This window comes from Syngnathus typhle, linkage group LG9 (genome assembly GCF_033458585.1).
Source record: "Syngnathus typhle isolate RoL2023-S1 ecotype Sweden linkage group LG9, RoL_Styp_1.0, whole genome shotgun sequence".
In the NCBI taxonomy this organism is placed as follows: Eukaryota; Metazoa; Chordata; class Actinopteri; order Syngnathiformes; family Syngnathidae; genus Syngnathus; species Syngnathus typhle.
The window spans coordinates 1,884,742-1,903,207 of record NC_083746.1 but is presented as its reverse complement, the minus strand read 5'-3'; the positions used below and the strand labels follow the sequence as shown (position 1 = coordinate 1,903,207).

Genomic DNA, 18,466 nt, shown 5'->3' with positions numbered 1-18,466 from the left:
TGATCATACTTTTGGTAAGTTTTAAAACTCAGTTTAGGGAGTCGAGTATCATTTTCTGTGTTGTGTTCTTTTAATGTTTGAAGTCAATCTTTTTCCATTTGTAACATTCTTTCGTTGACGTTATCTAATGGCACTTGCTCGCTTTTATATTCGAAGTCAGACCGCCAAGGCAGTCATGTTGAAACTTTTTACTTGGTCCATACTTTCTCTCGTTGTTTGGGCAGCTGCTGTGCCAGCCAGCGAGTGGTGTTGCTGCGCGCCTGCTGCCAGGTGTACTTGGGCGCGTAGCCCAGCTCGCGTTTGGCCTTGTCGTAGGAGAAGCTGAAGGGCGTGTTGAGCATGGTCAGCAGCTGCCGGTTGACGGACGGCACCACCCGGCGGAAGGGCCGCAGCATCAGGCACGCCGTCTCCCACAGGAAGCAGAAAACGTAGAACAGGCGCAGAGGCACCATCATCTTGTCCTGGATGCTGAAGCCCAACGGCGACATGACCTCGTAGTTGAAGTCAGAGTAGCTTACGTGCGGCGTGTCGTCGGACACGAAGTAGAACTTGCCAGCCACGCGCGCCCGCCGCTCGGGGTCCTGGAGGCTGCGGGCGGCCTGCAGGTGGGCCGTCGCCACGTTGCCCACGTAGACCGGGTTGACCTTGGCCTCCGGCAGGGACGTCCGGTAGAGCACGTCGCCGTTGCGCACGCCGTCCGCCATGTGGCCGAGCAGGAAGCGGCACTCTTCGCCGAAGATGTACATGGGCCTCAGGGCGCAGGTGGCCAGCCGCCCTCCGTTGGGCAACGACTCGCCGTTGTAGCCCAGGGTCAGGTCCTCGGCCTCCTTCTTGGTCTTGCTGTATGTGGTTTTGAGGGAGCTGCGGTAGACCATGTCCTCGTGACCGTTCACCACCGGCTCCCCTTCCATGTTGGGGCCCATCACCTCCACCGTGCTGGTGTAGATGAAGGAGGCCACGTTCTCCTGAACGCAGGCCTCCAGCAGGTTCTGGGTCCCTGGAATGACAACCACAGCCAAGATTTGGAACGCCCCACATGTTGCCCAATTTGGATTCGGTTTTGGCTCCACTGTCGTTGGCTCTGATTGACCACACAGCCGCAATTCTGAATTGGGACAAAGTTTTTGGACTACTCGCCGATATCACTGTCTTAGTAAAATATTTCAGTAAGGAAAAAGGTCTGAGCCAAGTTGTAGCCCACAACATTAGCATTTGTGAGCGCACCTTTGACATTAATGCCATATATCTCGCTGGGCTCGATGGCCTCGATGACGTCGATGATTGCGGCGATGTGGAAGACCAGCGTGGCTCCCCGACAAGCTTTCCTCACAAATTCGGCATCTCTTATGTCGCCTTCAAATGCGCTCAGCTTGACGTCGCTTCCACTTTCTGAAAATCAGAAAATGAAGTTGTTTAGACCTCCGCCGAGGCAGAGTAGGCCTAATTCCTGCCCCAACCAAAGGCAACAGGATTTTTTTTTTCTTACCTTCCAGACTTTGCAGCAGCTCCTGTTTGACGTTGATGTCAAGGAGCCGTATCTCGGTGAGTTTTTTCTCCTGCTCCAAGAGCATCCTGATCAGCGTCTTGCCTAGAAAGCCACACGCTCCCGTCACCACGCACACGTCACCGTCCAGGGTCATCGCAGATCCTTCGCAGAAAGACAAAATAAGAGAAGGAGCAGCAGGACAGTGGTGAGACTGCTTTTTATAAGACCAACGACGTGGAGGATGGACAAGGAGAGGAGGGGCGGAGCTCAGTGTGGCAGACAGGGAGATTCCTGGAGATTTGTTTCTGGAGATGAAAACAAAAAATCAATTGATGACACTCAACTGTGCTACTTCTCTATTTTGAACCTATACTTTGAAACCCTCACTTTATCTTCAAACCCTCCGTGGAAACCATTCTCAGAACCCCCAAAATCTTTCTGGTAGTATTTTTTTATTACACTTTGCAGTCACTGGTCAACTTCTGCGGCATTAGCACAAAAAAAGAAGCCAAGGAAAAAGCCTTTTCTTCCCTTTATCTGGACAATAATTCAGAGAGCTGCGTCCTCTAAAATGCTTTCTGTCTCTTTTTTTTAAGTCAAAATAATAAAAGTAGTCCTTGGCCATGTCAGATGTCTGTACTCTTATCTTAAGCTGAAGGACGAACACTCATGGAATTTCTGTGTGTGTGTGTGACAGCTGTGGAAAAGACACCTAGCTCCATTAAAAAAAGTAAATATTTTAAAAATATAGTATCACGTCAAAAGCGTTGTATTTTATATAGAAAAATAGAAATCCCAAAATGAGCGGGGGCTGCCATTTTGTTTTGAAATGGCTATTTCTGGAGTCTTTCAAAGAAAAAGAGGTCCGAGAGATTTTGCCCGATTGTTAGCGAATTTCAGTTTTCGCCCGCGGGTAAGGGTCCTTCCTGGATGTGAGCTTCGTCCACCGAGCCCTCAGGCAGATGGACGGTCATGGTGCAGGCTCGAATGCCACCCAGAGGCTCCAAGATGTCGAAGACGCGGTCCCAGGCGTCGGTCTCGGGGTCGTAGCGTTGCACGATGTCCACCATGCAGCGGCTGTTCCACGAGTAGCCGCCCACCACGTAGATGAGGCCCTGGAGGACGGTGACGCCCACGTCGCTCTGGCCCCGCGGCATGGGCGCCACCACCGTCCAGCAGTTGTCGGCGGGGCTGTAGTACTCGCAGCCCAACACGTCGTCGTAGTCGGTGGTGCCCCGGAAGTGGTTGCCGCCCATGACGAAGAGCCTATCGCCCACCGTGCACATGCAGTGGAGGCCCCGCAGCTCCATCATGTCAGCCCGCCGAGTCCAGGCGTCCGTCGCTGGGTCGTAGCGCCACAGCTCCTTCTGGAAGGCGTCGTGGGTGATGCCGCCTGGGTGAGATCACAGGAGCTCAATACTCTACCTTATCAGCAATGACACTCAATTAAAATTAAGATTCCCCCCCCCCCCCCCTTGTTATCATTTTGGATGCTTTGTTTTGCTCATGCTGTTAGCAGTTTTACTTATGTACATTTCCCACGGTGCCATTTTAATTGCTTGTACTTAGCAACAACTTTGGCTATGTCACTGTTGAGCGCTATCACCAGACACCCGCTTCCTGTGGCGGGCCGAGGCCAGGTGCCTCCGGCGTGACAAGTTACCGCCGCAACAGGAAGCGCTTGGTGAGAAAAGGTCAACTCCAGTGCTCTTCTGCGACTTCTCAAAGGAGGAACTTACTTATGATCACGATGTTGGGCGTCTTTGTGACTACTGAATGGTGCAAAACCAATGCAAATACATTTTTATCATCCCAAAATATATATGTATTTTATTCTTTACTCCAACAAATACTGTGAATATGAAACGATTGTCGCCTTTTCAACCGTAAAGTAGGTCAATGTGATCCGTCACACAACAGGAGGGTTTCAAAGAGATTCCCTTCAGCTAAAAGCTTTTTTTATATGGGCTGGTTCTGCTTTGATTCAGCCGCCCAAACTCCCACCCTCAGCCTTGAATGTCCCGTTTGTTTATTTGCAGACAAGAAGGCCTTTTTTTCCGTGAGGACGAGTAGCCAAGGCCAGCGCAATGCAATGCCTGTGATCAACAGTCACTTGAGTGCAAGTTCCATTTCTTTCCACGGTGTATTAGGCATACAAAACTGAGAAAAATGAACGAACGCTTCATCAGAAAAAGCCATTTCAGCTCATGACGCTTAATAAATAGAATGCTGTTGTTGCGTAACATCCTACGTTACGCTAACTTAGCATGCCGGTTGATTTTAGGCTAATTCAACAGACTTCCATCTTAAATCTCCATTTGTCAGGGTTAGTTTGATCAAAATCTCCTTTCACCCAAATAACCTAATTAAATACGAAATGATTAGCCAATCTGTGTTTTGCGTTACAGCTTGTGTATAAAATAAAAAAAAAAAAAAAAAAAAAAAAGTTTGCTATGCGTGCAGATGCTTTGTTGTTGAACGCTCATCCGAGACCACATTTGTCTCATTTCCTGCGTAGTCTTGTCTACTACGCTTCATTTGAGCAGGGTAATGTTTCATCGGCGTTACATACCTGAGATGTACAACATGTCGCCATGGACCGTCCCGGCATGGCCGTAGTGAGACTCGGCCATGCTGCTCACAAAGGTCCACTCGTTTGTCTTCAGGTTGTAGCACTCCACCGAGTCTGAAATTTGAGAAGAACATTCTTTAGCGTCAACTAGCTGGTGGAAGTTAGCTGGCGTTAACAAACTTAATTTAAGGAAATCCTAGTAAGTCTTACTTCAATTTGGTCGCGTCAAGGATTAATTACTCGGATTCCCAGAACGCTTTGCGACTGACTACCCTGGAGCACAATGAAGTTCTCACCAATCTCCCCCGTCGCATTCCTGCCACCAATGGCGTAGAGTTTCCCCTTCAGCGCGCTGAGGTGGAAGAAGGTTCTCTTCTCGTTGAGCGACGCGATCTGAAGCCACACGTTGAAGCGCGGGTCGTAGCGGTAGGCGCTATCGATGGCCGTCTTCCCCTTGGTGTCGTAAGTACTCTGACCTGAGAAGACGAATGGACGGATGGCGTGAGATGGGGAAAAAGGCTCCCGTGTTTAATTGAAGAGGTATTTGGTCGCTCCCACCTCCGACGATGAAAAGGAAGCCGCCCAGAAGGGCCACGCCGTGCTGGTAGCAAGGCACCTCCATGGGCTTGAGGGCTCTCCAACGAGCCGCCTTGTCGTCGTACATTCGTAACTCCCGACTGACCACCAGCTGCTGCCGCATGACGCCGCCCAGCGCCACGATGTGGGTGGCGTCCGAGCGGATCTGCGTGCGCTCGCTCTGGAGGCCCGGCTGCATGAAAGGCATCATCTGGTAGTTGCTGGCCTCCAGCAGGAGGTTGACGCAGGACGGCTCGGAGCGCATCAGGGAGTCGCCGTCGTCGGCCCCGTCGCCGTCTTGGTGCGAGATCAGGATCAGCTCGGAGGGGCTCATCAGGGGGAAGCGGACGTGACGCATCAAGGCGTAGATGGACTGGCGGCGCGCGGCAAAGTCATGAGCCAACCAGCCCTTGGCGATGTGGTAGAGCTCCATTTCCGAGAAGCCGTTCAGCGAGTTGCTGGCCAGGGCTCTCGTGATGGTTTTCTCAGAGAGTTGCAGGTAGTGACCGCACTGCACCAGGGCTGAGAGGTTGTGGCTCACAAACTCAGCTACCAGAAAAAAAAAGTGTTTTTGTCCACGTTTGGCCTTCATAGCACCAAGCCAAACCCTTCGACCCTAACAACTCTTAACTTACCAATGTTCCTCTGGAGATCCTCCAGGTGCAAGCCTGATGCGATGCTCTCCACCTCCAAGCAATTATCAACCGTGATCTGGATCATTAGGGGAAGCACAGAGGAGCGGTTGATTCTCCAATCATCACCTCCCCAATTTGATTGGCCCCAAGCTCACCTCTCTGCTCAGAAGCTGGTTGCAGAAGGTCAGCACCGGCATGACCTGCAAGAAATTGGCAGCCTCTAGGGTGTCCTGGAGGTTCCCCATGTCCAGGTTGACGTTGGACGTGTAGATGAAGTCTAAAATGTTCTTCAATCCCAACTTGGTGACACCATGCAGCTTGATCTCGCGCATATCCATCTCGCGCATACCCCCTGAACGGGATACAAGACAACGTGAGGTCTTCATCCATCGTGGCCTCATTTAAGACAATTGCGCGACGTACGTACCCGTGAACATGGCCTTGAAGTAGTCGCTGGACGAGGCCATGATGACTCTGTGTGCGGGAAAAGTTTCTTCACTGTCTCCGGGAACCAGCAACACATCGCACAGAGTGTCACTTGAGCGGAAAACATTCAAACCCTGTCGAGAAAAAAAGAAACAGGCAATGATAGTCGTCCAGTCGAGGATCAAAACTGGAGTCTCGGCTCGTACCTGTAACACGGCTGAGCCGTGTTCAGCACTACTGAACACCTTGGAAAGCGGCCGAGGGGGCAGTTTGGGCTTGGTCGCTTTATCTGGCCGTTTGGGAGGCGTTTTCTGGACCGGGGCAAGAGGAACCGGAGCCGGAACTTGGGGCGGAACTGGCGCTGGAGGCGGGACAGGATCTAGTACAAGCAAACAGAGAACAAGGTCACTCAATGGAAATGTTTTCTTTATTGTTCTTCCGGGACCTCGGTGGTGAACGCTCACCGTGTTGGGCCGGATTCTCCCGTACCGGCGCGGGAGATCGGTCGTGTTGACCTGCCGCCCTGGAAAGACGCCTCCCGCTCAACCGGGAAAAGTGCCGACTCAGCCTCCCTGGTCCGCTGTCGTCTCCGACTCTGCCGTGGAAGACATGTTTTGATGTTCTAGTGCTCTACAAAATGCTTTTTCAAAATTATATTTCACCCTTACCGCATGTTGTTGCCGTCGTTACCGGACTGCTTCCTAAAAAGACGCAGGGAAGACCAAAGTCACTTTCAGAACCCATGCATGAAATGACATCAGGTCCTCCAGTTTTACTTTCATTGACCGATGAAAAAAAAAAAAGTCTCAAGGACTTGTGGCCGAAATTTAATTTTGGCTTTGAAGAAGCAATTTTGGTTGTGAATTCCTGTAAGCATCCTTGAGACAGCACTTTGAGAAAATGGAGTGTACATGGCAGTTGTGGTTTGAAGAGGTCGTTTCAGGCCCAATTCCACCAATGCTAAATTGGCCTCTTCAAATCAATTGCACCAGCAAATATTGGAATTTTAACAAGAGAGTTTATTTTGTTGCCTTTTTCCATTTTCAACATGTTGAGTGCAAAACCTCATCCTGTAAACTTGAGCAATCGCGCTTCCTCTTTCCTCATCGCGAGCAAGGAGGAAGCGTCACCAAACTCTTGATTTCATCACGTGAAAATTTGCTTTGGCTTACCTGGTCGAAATCCTTCTGAGGAGAGCCGAGCCTAGACCTCCTCCCTCCAGCCTGACGCTGTTGGGAAAAAGCGCTGCCAGCAACAAAATGTCAGCCACTCGGTAGCGAGCGTGGCACGTATCTCGTCAAAGAGCCTTTCGACAAAAACTCGATGAGACTCGAATCACTTCCTGTGTTACTTCTCTTTTGAGACCACGCTCTACGCTGTCGTCTAAACTTGCATTCCGCCGGCTGCCAATGAGACTGAAACAAAGTAACGACAAGTAAAAAAAAAAAAAGACCTTCTCCTCATTTAGTTTTTAATTTTCTCGATGGTTTCTCACTCTGGATGGACCACGACTAAGAAATGGAATGTCATCACTTTGTCATCATTTATTAAAACACAAAGAGCATGTTTTATGTGCAAAGCTTCAGTGTACACTTTGATTTTCCTCCCTTTTGTGTTGGAAACAGTAAAAACAAGTTTTGGCTTCGTTAAAAACGTCTCCCTGCCTTTGGCAGGTCGCTCACAGTCTGGAGAACTGAATGAGGTTCCGGTTGATTTCCGCCACATTGCGGCAACCTGCGATGACAAAATGGAGGCATTTCACAACGGAAGAAACACCTTCGCCGTGGTCATCGTCACGCCGACCGGTCGCACTCACCCGATAGCGCCATCGACAGGCGGAACTCGTCGTTCAGAATCTGCAGCACCTCCCTCACTCCTTCCTCCCCCTGAATAAATCAAATAAAAATCGGTCTTCAGCGGAAAGGAATTTGACAGCATTGACGGACGGACACACGCTGAGCGAGTGTACCTTGTACGCGAGGCCCCACACTGCCGGGCGTCCGATGAACACGCACTTGGCGCCCAAGGCCAGCGCTTTCAGCACATCGCTGCCCGTGCGGATGCCGCCGTCCAGGTAGATCTCGATGCGGCCCTGCACCGTGTCCACGATCTCAGATAGGGCGTCTATCTGTCGATGACAACAGAGACACTTGATGGCGCAATTTATGATGTCAAACCAGGTGAGTGAGATGAGACGAATGAATAATAATAGCAGACAATGATGAATGAGATCTACCGAGGCCGGGCCGCCATCCAGCTGTCTCCCGCCGTGGTTGGACACAATGATGCCCTGGACGCCGTGTTCCACCGCCAGCTCGGCATCCTCCTTGGTCAGGATGCCCTTGATGATGATTGGCAGCCGTGTGATGGACTGCAGCCAGTAGATGTCCTTCCAGCTAATAGACGGGTCCAAAGTGTTGGCCGGGATCCCGTACTCCTCTGGGCCTGCCGTCTCCTGATGGGTGTGGGTTCCGTTTTTAGTCCAACGTTTGTGAAATGGACTTTTTTGGGTGCTGTTGTTTGTTGTGGCGTGATGTGCATGCGCATTTATCCTTATTAGACGCAGTAATAGGCCTTAGCCTAGACTGGCTAATTGGTGCTAGCTTCAATGTTAGCATTTCTTGTGTTCCTTGCTAGCCTGTGCCAAAATAATTGCCAAATATTTTGTTGTTTGTTTGACTTCAATTACCAATGTGAGATTTTCTTTGTGTTGCTGAGAAAACATGGCCCAAACGTACATTTACCTGAAAGACACCGTCAAAGTTCTTGACCTTGAGATGCGGCGGCAGCTTGAACTGGTTACGGATGTCGTTGCGCCGCTTGCCCGTGTAGGGCACGTCGACGGTCAGCACCAGGGCCTTGAAGCCCAGCGCCTCCACTCGGTGCACGATCTGCTCCGACAGCTTGCGGTCGCGGTACACGTAGAGCTGGAACCAGCGGTAGCCGTTGGGCGCCGCCGCCACGATCTCCTCCACCGAGCAAGTGGAGTACGTGCTGGTGATGTAACACGTGTTTAGCGCCTCGGTGGCTGTGTAACGAGAGAGGGGGGGCAAAAAAACAATGTTTATTACTCTTCAGACTGGTACTAACCAAACTAGCTACTAGTAATCAACCCTCAAGTGTTTATGTATTGCCACCAAACTAGCAAAAAGCCTTCAAAACCCAGGCCACTTGACGAAGGAAGTAAATGCAATAAAATGCTGCCATCTAGCGGTGGGAATCGAAGGTCCATCGGGATAGTCTTATAATGCAAGGCCACAGTCGTGTTGGGCAACAACCCACCTCTTGCTGTGGCCATCTCACCCTCGTGCCACGCCAGACAATGGAAGGCGGTTGGGGCGATGCCCACCGGGAAGCTGATCTCCATACCCTGCACTGTAGTCTTGGTGTCACTCACAGACACGTCACGTAGGATGCGAGGTCTCAGGCGGATCCTGGACATCAAGGGAGAACGTGAAGAAGAAAGCCACCCGACAGGATGTAGCTCAAGGACTTGGTACCGCTTGTAGGCCAGCAGGTTGTCGTCTCGGGTGCAGCACTCGTCGGCTCCGGCGGCATAGTAGTCCCACGTGGCCTTGGACAGGTGCTCCTTGGCATATTCCTCAAAGTCTGTCAGGCATACCATGGCCATCTCGGCACACTGACCCCCCTCTCTGTGGGACATTAGCAACGACCCCCTCTCCGTGACATTGTACGATGAGAGACGATTTTAAAAAGTTGTTCACTCACCGGTTGCAAATGCTCATTCTCTCTTTCGGCACAACTTCAACCCGCCTGACAGGGTCATAACCTGTCAACAAGAGACCCAGAACTGAGCATCATCATTTTTTAACACATAGTACAAGTCTCATCACCTCTTTAAAAAAAAAAAAAAAAAAAAAAAAAAAAAAAAAACAGCAACAACAATATTATGAACAGAGTTATAGTTTGGGATTTGTCATTATAGTTGATATTTAGATTTTTTTTTCCCTAATTCAGCTAGTTTGAATTAATATTTAGAGTAGTTTTTTATTGGTTTTAAAGGAAAATTCTTTGTTTCAGTTTAGTTTTCATTCGATGTTTGCAAAATGGTGCATTTGGCAGAAGTAAGAAGCACAACACATTACCGTAACAAATAGTCGTGTCGACCGCGCGCAACTGCAGATGTTTTTGCTGTCTTCCACCGACAATGGCATTCCCGTTCTCTTCTTTGATTAATTTAAAAAAACTCCCAATGTATTTGTTCCTGTCAAACATACCTTACTTACTTAAACCCAGCTAATGTTTAGTAAATCCAGTCTTCCTGTGGCAGCACGCACATATGTGTGTGTGTGTATGTCTGTGTGAGAGAGAGCGAGAGGGCCGTAAAAAGTGTCAGTCAGGTGCTGAATGGCCGCTTGGTGACAGCACATTGTCCAGGTCAACTTCTAGAATACTTCAGTGTGTTACAAACAAGCTGCCTTCACTACTGTTGTTTCTTTTTCCTCTACACCGTATAATTGTCTTTCGATCCTAACAACATATCGTGTAAAAGTAAACCTGGCCGCTGTGAATGATGAAATTCCAAAATGAGAAAGTCTTACCTTAGCCTGCTGTGCTGTCGGGGGCCTTCGGCGCTTCCGCTCTCATGTGACCAGGTCGTGTCAGAGGGCAGACCCCCCTCGGTCCCCCACTTCATCACAGTGGGAAGCTCCTCCCCCCTACCCCTCCTCAGCTTTGCGTGGGCCTCCTTTTTGTGTCCTGGAAAACAATAAGAGCACATGCATTACTCTTGGAGTATGACTGGACTGCACTTTGGATGGACGAAAAAATACGATTCATCTCAAATGTGTGATTAATTTATCTTAAACGTTTCTTAGTTGATGGTTGGCAGGCCATGCGGTCAACGAATCAACCTTGACCTGAATGTTTGCGTGTGCAGTTTCCATGGTGCTCTGATGAGACATGAACAATGTCGGAATCTTTGGTTGTTGCTCTCTTCACCTTGTCCCGCTTCCTCTATACTTTTCCCAGTCAGACGTGCTGATTCAGTGCCGCTTATAATCACCCGACTGGCTTTTGGTTGACGTCATTTAATAACCTGTTGCCACAACGACCACTAGGCTGTCCCACAGGCAACCGTTCGCACGTTCTGACACAGCGACTTTGAAAAAAAGCACATGTAGTGGATGCCACAGCTAGTCCAGCTAACCTGCGCTTCAATTTTGAAACGAGTCATTTGATTTGTAAGCAGACTGACATCAAAAGCAGTAAGACTCACTTATGAGCTTAAAAAAATGCTATAAATAAGAACATTAAATTGCCCACCGAGAGTCACACGCACTTTGCAGGCATGACTATCAGCAGTCAGTCCTCAGACATTTTTAACGTGAGGTCTTTCCCGCTACATGTGTGGATGAGTAGATCGAGGGGGCGGATTTTGGCCTTGGGGACTCTGGGGGTTATGTATCTGACTGACTTTGCAGTCTCCGTTTTCTGTGACTCACCAGCCAGAAATCCACTCTGGTGGGTAGAACACATGCAGACATGACAAATAGTGGCTTTCCGCGGTTATGAAGTCATTGTAAAACAGCTGCCATTCCCTCGCAAGGTCAAATGAGGGGGGGGGGGGTGATTTGTTTGGCCAACTTCCTGCAGGGCTCCTTATCTGACTTGCAGTTTGATGCGTCGCGCTGATCTGTTCATCGCTACGCATTGATTTTGGAAAATGTGTTCGTTTTGCCTTTATGGCGAGGAAGTAAACCGGTGAAATCACAACAACACAAAAACAAGGGGGCTGTTCCTATAGCGAACCTTTATGCAACTTGTAACATGCTGCAGTCTAATACAATTACAGAAAAAAAAGTCGTGGTGGGTTATAGAAAATGTGTAAGGAACTGACATGCCCCCAAATGGTTTGTAATTGCCTCGAAAAGTCATAGGATGGCAGCAAAAGCAACATGTCCAAATAAAACTCCTCAATTCACTCCAACACATTTTAACAAAATGCCACTAGATGGCGCCAAAACATTACTGTTTTGAATGCTGAACCCATTTTTGTTTTAATATTACACTCGGCTGTTACTCCAAATATTAAAGAACTAACACAAAAGCAGGTAAAATCTTATCTTAAATGACATATTTACAAAAAAGTAAACACTAACAATATGGCTCAAAAAGCTAATTAAACCCAAGTAAATTTAAAATAAAAAATTCAAACCAAAATAAAAACTCAACGACAGATCCAAAACTATTCTCATTGTGGTTCACGCTTTGCGCCGACCTCAAAATGTCATATTGCCAGTAAATATTTGTTTGAAAAAAACAACTTAACCGCACGGAACTGACTGGCTAACCATGAAAGATCTACCGAAGAAAGTTCCGCGTGTGCTAATGACAGAGAGCTCGAGCGCTACTACTCATTTCCTTGCTTTGAATTAAAATCCTCCCTCAGCTGAAAATCGGGAGCATCCTCCCAATTTTGTATTTTTAGCGCTCCCGAGCAAAATGTATCATAATCACAGACATGGGACTGATTTGTCTTTAATTCCCTCTGAAGACATTTCTTCTAACACAGGAAGTGCTTTTTGAATAAAAGCCATTTTCTTTGGCTCTCCAAATAAGAACTCAAGTTAGTGTTACAGAACCCCCCCCCCCTAACACACACACCCGGTGGTGACCCACACTGGGATTGGAGTGTTTAAGGCAACACAGTCTTTGGTTTGTTATTGCTGGCCCGTGATTCATAAAAGCTTTCACGTCACAAATGAACCATGACTTGCTCAAGCTAAATCCCACATTGGGACTTCAAGTTGGACACCACTGACATGACTACAGATATTTGCTTTATTGCTAAAATGAAATTTGAGGGTCTAATATGAGTATGATATGAAATGAGAGTAGCGGCGTAGAAGGTGAGAGCAGAGGATAATGTGGCACAAGATAAGATGGATAAGTGTGTGTTTATGTGAGAGTGTGTGATACAGAGTGTCTGGCAAACTTCCTGTATGGTCAAAATGGGAAAGCCCAATCTTTTTTTTTTTTTTTTTTTACTTTGAGAATCTACAAACATTGCTTTATGACAATACGAGTTTGTAAAACCGGATTTAAAAAAAAATTGCAAGCACGAGTTGTTTTGCACCTTAAAAACAAACATTTGAGATGATACAGTGCATGATTATACGTTTATTGATTAGATTTTCTTTTTCTTTTAAATAATCTGCCAGCTTCTATCTGAAGATGGAATCCTGTGAGTCAATTATCCTCATTTGGTGCAATTACAGCAAATTTGCTGTTTCTTCTTCATGTAAACCAGTGCACATCTTTCACCACTACATAAACACACACACACGTTTATTCATCTTTTTCATTTTAACTTGGCAAACTGTAAATACTCCAACCAGAGCCGCAGTTATTAATTGGGGCGCATGAATCACTTTCAGCGGACATCATGTCTGGGCTGCGGATACGTTCCATTTTGTTTGTTTACACGAGAGATAGAGAGCGAGAGAGGGCAAAGGGGAGCCCGGAGGATGGGGGAGATTGAAAAAGCCAGATAAGGCAAGACAAATGAGTCCTGCTGCTACTTTTAGGCCCTATTGAGAAAGCCACGAGTTTCCTTTGCAAGCCCTCGAATTAAATTGACTGACCTATTAACTTGGTCATCTTCATTAGCAAAATGTAAAACAAGATGGCTCCCGCTGTCAGGTTCAGTTGATCCATTTTGCGCAATGTTTTTGCCATATGTTTGGTCCTCTCGTGGTTCCCACACCTACCTGGAAAAAAAACAAAGTGGATGTGACAAAATGGAGCAACCAGCAATGCACTCAACAGATGCTCATATTTGTGTTTCCACTCTCGAGTCAATTCGGTATAACGAGATGATCTCAGCGGCTCGTCCGGACATTTATTTGATTTTGTTGGAAGCCGGGACCGGCGTTTACAATTTCCAATCAGTTACACGCCAGCGTGTTGGAAACTTTCTGCATCGTCATGACGAGCCATATAATGCATATGCAACTGTTATTGAGAAAATAATATTTTGATTAGCGCGTTGGATGGCAAATGTGTGTGTGTGTGTGTGAGATAAACTGTAGCTGCTAGCAAGAGTGTGTTTGGAATAAGGCTCATTTTACAGCGGATACGTGTTGTTTCACAAAACAATTTGATAATGTTGGAGAGGCCGGGGGGCAGGCAGATAGCCCAGCCCGGCCCGGCCCGGCCCGGCCCGGCCCAGTGCTGCGGACGATATCCATCTATGGTGGGAAAAGCGGAGCAGTCGAACAGAACGGCTTGCAAAGTGGTGAATCACTCTTTTAATCACCAAGACTGGTAATTTGACACACAACTCCTGGATTATTTTTTTTTTTGCTGAGTCATGGCTTGTGTTTATCTTGGGCTGCTAAAGGGACCACCTTCTATTCATTTTAAGTACTTTTTTTTATTCTAATCAATTTTGTTAGAATTGCCAACATCTCTTCCTGTAGCGTGTCAAACTTTGATGAATTTTTTTCACTGACGCATTCATGTTTTTTCTGTCAAAATTTTAATCGGGTGGCTTTGCAATGAGCCGGCTGGTTGCTTTGAGTCTGCACTGAAAAAATAAAAAAAGATATTCGGAGGCAGGTCGCTGCACTGCATCAAAAGAACTGACCTGATTTATCAGTGTTGGGTCACTGGCCAGGTAGCTTCTAATCTTGTAACCTCCTCCCCCCCCAAATATATGAAAGACACACAGACCCTTTGTTGACCCACACACAGTGGCGTCATCGCTGTCACGGGGCAGGAAACGCAACCCCCGACAAAGACTTAAGCGCATTGGAATCCCGACCGCTCAGCCGTGTTCAAGGACAACCCATGACGAATTTCCCTCGTCTCCTCAACCTTTCGATGCACTTCCATTCTTTCATCGGACATTTTCTCTCCTCAGACACCTGCCACCGTGCATTCAATGATGCCGGATGAAACACAATCCTTTGCCTTTATTTCTCCCCTCCATCATATATTACGTAAACGGAACACACGGGCTCAAAATCGGGTCAGTGGAGGTACAGTCGGCCGGAAAAACCACGACATAAATGAGAACCAGTTGCTAACGTTCGCTACCGAAGTGACTCCATACAGCTGTTTGAATGTGTGTGTGTGTGTGTCGTTCTCCTGTTTCCACTCAAAAATGGAATGACTCATGCAGGTTCTGACGTAACCAACAGAGAGGTTCTTCTCCATCCACACTGTGCACCAAAGCAAAACTGCTTTTCCCCAGTTAAACTCATTTATTTTCAAAATGATTTCATGATGGAGGAACCTCCATTTTTGTAAGCCCAGATTTCCAAGGATTCAGCTTTTTATTTCTTTGCTCACGCATTGACGTCTAATAAAGAGGAAGACGACTAAGATGGAGTCGTGGTGCGTCTCTCGCTTACGCGCACGGAGCCCGCTTACACAATTTGAGAAGATTTTTCCGAGAAGCGTTTCCTTACACTCCCTGCAACGGTTTCCCTTTTCTTCTGACTGTTTAGCACTTTGTCTACTTGTTTGGGAAAAGTTGAACGTGTTGGCATGGGGACCTACTTTGGCGTTCATTCATACCAAAGCGGCTGTTTTGGGCATCTGCGATTGGATGAATGTCTTGTACGAAGATAGAAGCGCCGCCCTCTCCAACATGTTCCTATTTTGACGTTAAAAGGTGCCAACTGAATATCCTCCTAGCCTTTGCTCTGTCATTGTAAATCATGACTCGAGAGTTCCTTAGATGTGTAATGGGGTAACCATGGAAACCCCAATTTGAATCAAAACAAGCAAGCAAAAGATTTATACTCTTTTGCAGTGAAAGATTGGCGATATAAAGAATGTAATTGACTATTAAGATGCAATAAATCCAAATATTAGCCTCACATCTGAATGATGATTCTTCTAATCTTTTGGGAACAAATAGCTCTCTCAAGAAATACATTTTAAAAAATTTGCTCCAAGAGAAGGTCTGGCTCAGTCTTCTGTCTGGCCAGGGCCAGACAGAAGATAGCTCAGCTATTTCTGTGATGTTGTTCCCTTGGGCACACATACAAGTGCAAATGAGCACGATGAATACTTGCGAGTCAGACAGAGGACAACACATTGTCTAGTCCGTGCGTCTCTTTGTAAGCCCAAGACCACGTTTGCCTATTGAGCCGTCAACACGCATTTCTCAAGCTGCCAAAATGTGGCATCCTAAATCCCTTCATTTGCTACAATGAGCAGGAAAAAAACGATATTTCACACAGTCTGCGAACAGATTCGCTGAATTAGTAAATTCATGCACGTGACCGTAAAATGTAAACTCGGCTTAGCCTAACTGCAGCGTTGTTAAGAACGAAGCCAATTTGCAATTGTTGCTACAGATAGCAAGAAACAAACACGAGGTCCCGAAATGTAGCGGGCCAAATCTGGCCCAGGGGCCTCGAGTTTGACACCCGTGTTTAATCAGTATGATTGCAGTCGCCAACAGCAAAGCATATTGCCACAAAATCCAACGTCACAACCTCAAGTGCGCGATGTGACTGCAGGGCAGATGTGGCACAAACAACACATTCCATTGATCCATTCCCGCTATTGGACACAAGGTTCTGTTGGCGACAACATGGAAAGCCACCCCCCACATCTTCGGAACACCGCGGAGCTCAACATCCGAACAGATTCGTGACCTGTCATCAGGGCATAAACCAGAATGTGGCGGCGATGACATCATCGGTCGGTTTGTTTCTGGTCGTGTCAGGGTGAGCAATGGGAATTGGGAGCAAATGAGTAAAGTGCAGATGCATTTTTAAGTAACCAAATTGGAGTCATATTTTTTTTTTTTAAGGACCAGAGTGTACTCTCAAGAATCGAAAAGTTGTTTGCTTGGAGAACGCCGCTGCTTAGTCTACTGAAAGGCTTTTTCAATTAAACGCGGCTTACATCTGTGTATTATTCTTTGAAGCTCTAGATATGCACATATGGTTTCATTTGTTTGCTCTGCAAAAGGCCTCATATGGTTTTGGGTTCGGACATTTTTGTCATTGATAAAGGGGCAGTAACTTTGAAGGTAAAAGAAAATAGTTCAAAGAATAATACAGATGAGCATTTTCAAATGCGGACTATTAGACTTTTAAACGGACATAAACAGTGGCGGTTACCATGGCAATAACACCGTCAATTTATTGCTTAGTGAAAATTTGAGGAAAAGGAAAAAAGTAGACGAATGAGAAGACTGTGTCATCTTGAAACCAGGAACATAGGAGTCATTTGCTGTACTTCCGGTCAAAATATGTAACTTGGCAACATTACTTACGTGCACTCCCTCTCCGTTAACGCAAGACTGCAAAGTTGTATTTTGCAAGGCAGAAATGAACCCCCTGAGAAGACACAATAATACGTCAAGTTAGGGCAATTAAACAAGTAGTTCATGAATCTACATCACAGTGGGAAGAACACAGTGAGATTTACAGAGGCCCCGAGACAGCGAGTCCCGTTTTGGATGAATAAATGTTGCAAATGTCGAGAGATTTTTGCAGCTGTGACCTCTTTCGTCCCACGTCTAAACTTTCTCAGGGTGACTTTTTATGCGCGTTGTGTAATGGACGTATTTTGTGATTTCTCCACGTCAGCATAAAATGTAACCGGCTCTGCCCAAATTTCTCAAGATTTTCCATTCTCACTTCTTTTAAAAGGACAGAAATAATTCGACCTCTGACAATTCTATTATGGTTGCAACATAACTTGTCATTCATAAATGAGTGTAACCTTGTTAACTATTGTTTGCCAGGTCACTGTGAAAATATAGCAAATTACACGGAAATCTGTACGAGGGGACACACACACACACACACACACACACACACACACACACACACACACACACACACACACACACACACATATATGTGTGTATATATATACATATATGTGTGTATATATATATATATATATATTTTTTTTTTTTCTGTGACCAAACATTCAAAAATAAAAAACAAACAAGTTATGTTTTCCGGATTTTGTTGACGTAGTGAACTTCAACCGCAGTGCTTTTCGGAGGACAAAAGACATGAAAAATAGGGCAACACTTGTGGTATTCAATGTTGACATAGTCAGAAGCTCTTCCAAAGCATTTTTTTTCCCTGGCTGTGATTTCCACTATTGTTCTAGACAAGCCCATCCTGTGTGTTGCAAAACTACCTCGCTGGTTAAAAAAAAAAGCCCAGTTTAAACACAAAAATGTGTTTTCATCGCCATGTCAAGCCACAACGCTCAATTCCCAGAGAATTGCTTCAAACTGGGATTTCTAGCTGGATTACTCGGAATTACAAAAGTGCACTGGGTTGAAGGTTTTGCCCTCTCATGGGCAAATGATGACAAAGATTAAAAGTGTCTTGTCCAAGTCTTAAAATAGATTTCAGACGGACACAGGCATGTGCGATAATTGCAACGAACTTTCCATGAACATTTCATACATGTTAAAGTGAGCGCTTCAACGCTTCATAAATATTCACATATTTAAGTATAACTTCGGAATAGAGGTAGTTGTACTTTAACAACAGTCCACTTACCTGGATAAACAGGTAGAAAGCCGGAACAATTAAGTACGCCATTCGTGGACTCCATTGTCAGGTTGCGGTGAGTGACGTCACGCCAACCAATTCCCGCCTCATTACGGGTCACGACCCGGAACAATTCCATCAACGGTTTCTGCCAATTTTTCTTTAATCACAAAGAAAATATTCTTGACAATTTCCGCGTTGTATTAAATGTGAGTAGCAGTACAAATGAAGAAAAAAAAAGTTACCATTTTAGAAATTACTC

The 18,466-nt window shown here is 46.5% G+C and overlaps 3 protein-coding genes and 1 long non-coding RNA gene across 4 annotated transcripts in view; 1 reads left to right on the top strand and 3 right to left on the bottom strand.

Moving 5' to 3' along the window:
* Positions 1-48: 48 nt before the first annotated feature.
* On the bottom strand, positions 49-1,771 carry hsd3b1 (hydroxy-delta-5-steroid dehydrogenase, 3 beta- and steroid delta-isomerase 1). Its single transcript, XM_061287568.1, has 3 exons — positions 1,487-1,771; positions 1,225-1,389; positions 49-997 (listed from the first exon to the last, which is right to left on the bottom strand). The coding sequence occupies exons 1-3, from the start codon at positions 1,638-1,640 to the stop codon at positions 189-191; spliced, it is 1,128 nt and encodes a 375-aa protein (XP_061143552.1). The 5' UTR covers positions 1,641-1,771; the 3' UTR covers positions 49-188.
* Positions 1,772-1,919: 148 nt separating this feature from the next.
* Positions 1,920-7,083, bottom strand: si:rp71-68n21.9 (kelch-like protein 9). Its single transcript, XM_061287559.1, has 11 exons — positions 6,868-7,083; positions 6,364-6,396; positions 6,160-6,290; positions 5,902-6,074; positions 5,697-5,829; positions 5,425-5,621; positions 5,270-5,345; positions 4,617-5,183; positions 4,355-4,534; positions 4,059-4,172; positions 1,920-2,879 (listed from the first exon to the last, which is right to left on the bottom strand). The coding sequence occupies exons 2-11, from the start codon at positions 6,366-6,368 to the stop codon at positions 2,383-2,385; spliced, it is 2,073 nt and encodes a 690-aa protein (XP_061143543.1). The 5' UTR covers positions 6,369-6,396; positions 6,868-7,083; the 3' UTR covers positions 1,920-2,382.
* A 131-nt stretch (positions 7,084-7,214) lies between these two features.
* hao2 (hydroxyacid oxidase 2 (long chain)) overlaps positions 7,215-18,466 on the bottom strand; it is a 15,183-nt gene continuing 3,931 nt past the window's right edge. Inside the window, exons 2-13 of the mRNA XM_061287567.1 lie at positions 18,214-18,364; positions 16,959-17,022; positions 13,303-13,428; positions 10,258-10,414; positions 9,425-9,485; positions 9,196-9,348; positions 8,978-9,129; positions 8,440-8,723; positions 7,932-8,150; positions 7,665-7,823; positions 7,512-7,581; positions 7,215-7,429 (exon numbers count right to left, since the gene is read on the bottom strand). Coding sequence (XP_061143551.1) covers positions 7,374-7,429; positions 7,512-7,581; positions 7,665-7,823; positions 7,932-8,150; positions 8,440-8,723; positions 8,978-9,129; positions 9,196-9,348; positions 9,425-9,441 — 1,110 coding nt within the window. The 5' untranslated portion in view covers positions 9,442-9,485; positions 10,258-10,414; positions 13,303-13,428; positions 16,959-17,022; positions 18,214-18,364 and the 3' untranslated portion in view covers positions 7,215-7,373. The remainder of the gene's footprint in view (positions 7,430-7,511; positions 7,582-7,664; positions 7,824-7,931; positions 8,151-8,439; positions 8,724-8,977; positions 9,130-9,195; positions 9,349-9,424; positions 9,486-10,257; positions 10,415-13,302; positions 13,429-16,958; positions 17,023-18,213; positions 18,365-18,466) is intronic.
* Positions 7,736-8,438, top strand: LOC133160040 (uncharacterized). Its single transcript, XR_009715789.1, has 2 exons — positions 7,736-7,875; positions 7,936-8,438. It is a non-coding gene; the product is annotated as an uncharacterized LOC133160040 (long non-coding RNA).